The sequence below is a fragment of the Helianthus annuus genome, chromosome 15, assembly GCF_002127325.2.
Source record: "Helianthus annuus cultivar XRQ/B chromosome 15, HanXRQr2.0-SUNRISE, whole genome shotgun sequence".
In the NCBI taxonomy this organism is placed as follows: Eukaryota; Viridiplantae; Streptophyta; class Magnoliopsida; order Asterales; family Asteraceae; genus Helianthus; species Helianthus annuus.
Window position 1 is genome coordinate 148,257,271 of NC_035447.2, and position 5,551 is coordinate 148,262,821.

General features: G+C 36.2%; 1 protein-coding gene across 1 annotated transcript; it reads right to left on the reverse strand.

Moving 5' to 3' along the window:
• Positions 1-776: 776 nt before the first annotated feature.
• Positions 777-1,608, reverse strand: LOC110914337. Its single transcript, XM_022159137.1, has 4 exons — positions 1,432-1,608; positions 1,219-1,300; positions 993-1,108; positions 777-890 (listed from the first exon to the last, which is right to left on the reverse strand). The coding sequence occupies exons 1-4, from the start codon at positions 1,606-1,608 to the stop codon at positions 777-779; spliced, it is 489 nt and encodes a 162-aa protein (XP_022014829.1).
• Between the last annotated feature and the right edge of the window lie 3,943 nt (positions 1,609-5,551).

The window sequence follows — 5,551 nt, forward strand, 5'->3', positions numbered from 1 at the left end:
CATTGTGTCAACAAATCTGCAGAAAGCAGTCAGACAAAAGAATTTGGGGCCTAGGTGTAGGTCTAAAGACAAGAATACATTAAAACCCAAGAGAACATACAAGGGTTAATATATAGACGTTCCGGAAGCTAAAATACGCACTAAAAAGCACCCGAAACACACTTTAAATACTGAATTTTACATATTTCAGCAAAATTCAGCATTATAACAAGATTGTACCATTCAAAAACATAATTAAATGGTCCAGAATACTTCCCTAAGTGTCAGGAATTGAAAGTGTCACAAAAGAATACTTAAAAGACACTAAACAGTGAAATTTAGCACTTTAACGAATCGGTATCTAACCGAACAACCAGACATTACCCAGAACATCAAAATATTACTAGAAGCATTTTTAATTATTTCTTAGCTAGTTATGGTCCCCGAACACCCTAACATATTAGATAATGCAAGATACACATTAAACACTAGATGTTTACACTTAACTTCCACTAATAACCCCCTTTATCATTCAAATTACAATTAACACCCCCCATGCTAATTTACGGGCCATGTGTGGCCCCCACAACAAGATTTCAAAATCTTGCTTAAATCCTTCCATAATCTTCTTGGGATTTGACTTGATCCTGTGTGTACTTCGTGAGACATAGGAACCAATGGAGATTAGAGTTTAGAATTTATATAATGGACACTAGATCATCATTCATCTTCTCACCACTTCATCTCTCACTCTCACCCTCTACACCTCTCGGCCGAACACCCTCCCAACACCACCATTATTTTCGATCACCCTTCATCCATTCAATTTGCCACATTATTTGCATGCACTTATCGGTTTCTTCTGCTTCATTTCCGCCAACAAAAGTGATCACAGCCAAACAATCTAGCAACTATAATGAATATCGCCCACAAAACAGAATAAATAAATCATCGAATTAATATTATTAAACTGGTAAAAACATAAAAAGGGACGAGGTTATATGCATATCTACCGATGCTATCTTTGATGAATCGGAACGAGATTTGAGAGCCTCTGAAATGGGAGTAATTGCTTCTTCTAGTATTTCTTGAGATTTCTTACCAGGAGCAACAGTTAGAGCCAATAATCCTGTTACCCTAAAATAGAATAAAAAAACCATGTTGTATAACACTCGATTATAATTTATAATAAGTAAGTTAAAATTAATTAACAAAAAAAGAAGAAGCATTGATATGTACCTATGGCATTTGATGCTAAAGCTATCTCTTTTGCAGAGCCCTTCTTGATAGAATTCTGATAATAATTTTTAATGTATCTAGCCTTCACAAATCACACCCACAAAAGTTAGAATTACAAGTGGCGAATTATATCTAAAATCCAACACTACAAAATAATATGTATAACGCGTACATCAACTCAAGACCCTAAAGTGTAATCAGATAACAGCCTACATCTCCCCTAACCGCCATTGGCACTCCTCCTTGAACACGAAACTCCAACTCCTGTTTCCATGAAATTGAAGATTTTAGTGGAATTTCAGCAGATCCCTGAGTTGGGACCGTCGGTTGGCAAGATCTCTGAAATTGGGTCAGATTCAGATCTCTACAAATCATAAAATTCATCTTCATAGTCCTCTTCCACTCCAGTATTTTTCTCTGTTTTTGACGCACTAATCTTTTTTCGTAACACGGGCATTCAATGGCTCGAAGTGATGGCCTAATCTGAGCCGATGAGTTCTTGAAGAAACTTCATCCTCTTGTGCATCAGGTTCTTGAAAGAAACAAGTTAGAAGCTTTAAGATTAGATGTGTTAATGGATCCTTTTTCCCCTTGCAAAAAGTTGACCCATTTGGAGGCGTTACCCAAACCTCCACCCCCACCCCACCTATTACCCACCCATATCGACAATCAATTAAATATCAACAAACCATAGTTAAAAGTTTGATTCTTTAAGATCTTTTGCATACTTGTTAACTTCATATGGTACATGGAATGGCTCGTAAGGCCATCCAAGGTTTTGTCTGGTTGCATCTACTTTATTTGCACCCAGAGCTGCTCCATGGACACTATAACCATCAATAAACTTCATTTCCTCCAAGGTTGCATCTACGAATTTGCATTGTTTGGTGACCCAAAACCATGAGTTTCCCTAAATTCACGTTGAATAGGATCATATAAATAAATGCAAACCACAACAAATATCATCTCATCTAAATAGCAACCAAGCGAAACTCATAATTTAACCATTTTTGTAAACAATCAGCATAAATCTGTTCAAAATGAGATCATCAACATCAATAGACACATCATATATATATATAATATATAAATCAATATAAAGCATTTCAGATGTACTAAAATGTAATTTTCTACACAATTTTTAAGATGGCATGTAAAAGGTCAAGTTAAAATGCCTATTTTTTATCAATTTTGTTCCCTTTATGCCCCTCCTCACACAAAATGGATCCACCATTTACCAATATTGATTGATTCTCTCTATGACGTTCCCTTCCCCTTCAATGCCATTATCAGTTTCTTAAACTCAACAGTTCCTCTTTCAATGCAATCAATAGATTCTTTAATTCAGTTGTTCCTCTTCAATAGCCACGTCCGTTTCCAGCCACCCCACATATTAACAAGTCCTCCTGAGATGACGTCGAGTCAGTGATGATGGTGTTCGGATGACGGCGGTGGTAGGTTGTGGACAACGCGAAGCCCCAACAACGGTGGCTTTAGGGTTCTACCGCAAGTCAGTCTGTGCTGCAGTCAACAGAAACAGAGAGGTCTGCGGGTGCCGTTGGATGCGTGTTTAATATCGGTGCTCATTTGTTCTGCTGCTTCTTCCCCTGTTTTCGCATTAGAGATGCCCAACATAATTTCAATATATATGTTGATTTTTTTGATTTATTTTTTGTTTTTTATATTCTAATATGATTTAATTGATTTTGTGATTTATTAGATTTAGCCACGGGGTTTGTGGTTACAACTCTTAACTTTCATTGTAATTGGAATCTTGCTTGCTTTGGAACACAAAAAAGGCCCTTCTGTCAACCTGTTTGCTTCCATATTGTTCCAGGTTCATTTTTTCTATTCAATTACTTGCTGTGAAAATTTGTATCTTAGGCTGCTTGGATAAAGATGTTGCTCGTATATACATTGCCGAATGGTATTATAGTATTGTTTATGTTTATGATTCTCTCATTTTTCTTAATGTTTAAATTTGTTATGTGTACTGTTTCAGGATCGTCCCGATATTATGGCGAAATATACTTGTCGTATTGAGGCTGATAAGTCACTGTACCCCGTATTGTTGTCCAACGGAAACCTTATTGAGCAAGGAGACCTAGAGGTAATTTTTTTTTGTCTATATTAAGTGTTAGTTGAAATTTCAATTGTTTTTGTTTTGATAATTTTACCTTGGGATTTTATATTAATTTAGAAGATTGGTCCAAGGGTTGTTTAGATATCTGTTTTTTATTGTGCTTCTTGTTTAATTGTAACAAATTTTAGTTTTACTGTAACAAAGATAATTAGTTGCAGACTTGCAGTAGTTTTTTAATTTAACATGTACCCAAAATTTTAGCTTTATTGTAATTGGGACTGTAAACGAACCGAACGTTCAGCGAACAGTTCGGCAGGAAGTACGTTTGTGCTTGTTCGTTTAATTAATGAACGAACACGAAAAAGAAATTTAGTTCGTTCATTTAAATAAACGAACACGAACAAAGGACGTGTTCGTTCATTTATGTTCGTGAACGTTTGATAACGTGTTCGTTTATGCTCAATAGTTCATTAGTGGTTTTAGTTTTATAGTTTTTATATTTATCTAAACACTATAGGGTGGGAAGCATTTTGCGCTTTGGGAGGACCCGTTCAAGAAACAATGCTATCTAGTCGCGTTAGTTGCCGGCCAGTTAGCGAGAGCCGAGACGATATGTTCAGAACGTGTTCGAGTCGTAAAGTTGCCTTGAGAATATGGACCCCCGCAGAGGATCTTCCGAAAACCGAGCATGCCATGTATTCTCTCAAAGCAGCCATGAAATGGGATGATATCAGTTCTTGCATGCTCTTTTATTACTTTTTTTATAAACGATGAAAAGGGTGGGTTGCATAACGGGTCATATAGTTTTTTGTTTGAAAAGTTAAAACCGGCCGGGCTGAGCGATCCTGCAAACACGTATGTATTTATTTTATTCAACTTTCTTATAAACAATTAGCATGTTATTTATAAATACAAACTTTCTATTTTTTTTAAATCAAGCAATCAGGAGGTTTGACTTGTTATTATATATATATATTAAAAGGCTATTTTGTCAACATCAAACATCTTTGGCCCCTCAAATTTGGCGACAGTCAGTTTATTTGGTTAGTGTGTGTCTCACTTGTTCATCAGGTCGATGGCCATATTAGGCTTACAGAAGGAAACAATACAGGCCCAATCAACCTTGGAAATCCAGGTCAACATTATGGTATGCATATCTTTTTACGTGAATATCTATTGCTGGTTTTTAGTAGTGTACTGGATGACTAATTTTATGATTTCTTCTTCACTCAGATGAATTCACCATGCTTGAAGTTGCAGAGAATGTGAAAGAGGTCAGTTCTGGAAGTTCTTTAACAATTTTATTGTTATGTCCAAATGCCCTTGAATTTGGCGTTTAATATGAGTATGAAAACCACATATGGTAGCTGATAAACCTGAAAGTGAAAATAATACATGTGGAAAACACGCATGATGATCCTCGACAAAGAAAGCCATTGATAACCAAGCCAAAGGAGGTGCTTGATTGGGAACCAACATTCAAATTACGCTATGGACTTCCCCCAATGGACAAGGACTTCCACAAGAGGCTTGGACTACCAAGGACTGCATGAGTGTGAGCGTGCGCGTGCCCTCAAACCACAAGAATTTTGGAAGTAATCGTGCTGCAAATGAAGCATCTGCTGGAACTGCACTCTTTCACCCGCTCTGATTTTCAATGATGACAGATACATTCATTGAAAAGAAAAGGTTTGGACAGTTATAGATGAGATTTTCATTTGATATATGCAATTGAAACTTTTGGGCTTGATTTGTAACTTTTGTATAACCTCAGGGACTAATGTTGAAATTTACTGTTTTGTGGAACATGTTAGATGTAGTTATGTACTAATTTAAGAGGTTAATCATGTGTGAATGCTTCACTTGTCTTGTCCGGTTGTATATATGTAATGTACATAATTTGCATTTGATGATCATCAGCTCACCTTCTATAATAATCACTTTTAGTCTAAAACTGAACTTCGAAAACTTTGCTCGTATGACTTTAATCTTGTTTTTAAGTTGTTTTTATAAATTGTTGTTACACCACTGATTACGTTCAAGATTTTTTGTCCGAATCTCTTTAGAATTCTTGGCAACACTCGGGTACCCGCCGCAACGCGCGGGCAATTTAACACCAATAATTCAGTGATATATCGGTTATATCGGTCAAATATCGGTTATATATCGGTCATATCGGTCAATATCGCCGATAGTATTTTCCCTTTGAAAATTTGACCGGTTAACGTCTATTTTTGTTATTTACCCTTT

What these genes read in the sequence shown, in the direction of transcription:
- LOC110914337 (XM_022159137.1), bottom strand. Translation starts at nt 1,608, where the DNA reads ATGAAGATGAATTTTATGATTTGTAGAGATCTGAATCTGACCCAATTT. An exon ending in CAATGGCGGTTAGGGGAGAT is followed by an intron (nt 1,301 to 1,431) that starts GTAGGCTGTTAT and finishes TGATTTGTGAAG; the next exon opens with GCTAGATACATTAAAAATTA. An exon ending in TTTAGCATCAAATGCCATAG is followed by an intron (nt 1,109 to 1,218) that starts GTACATATCAAT and finishes TTAGGGTAACAG; the next exon opens with GATTATTGGCTCTAACTGTT.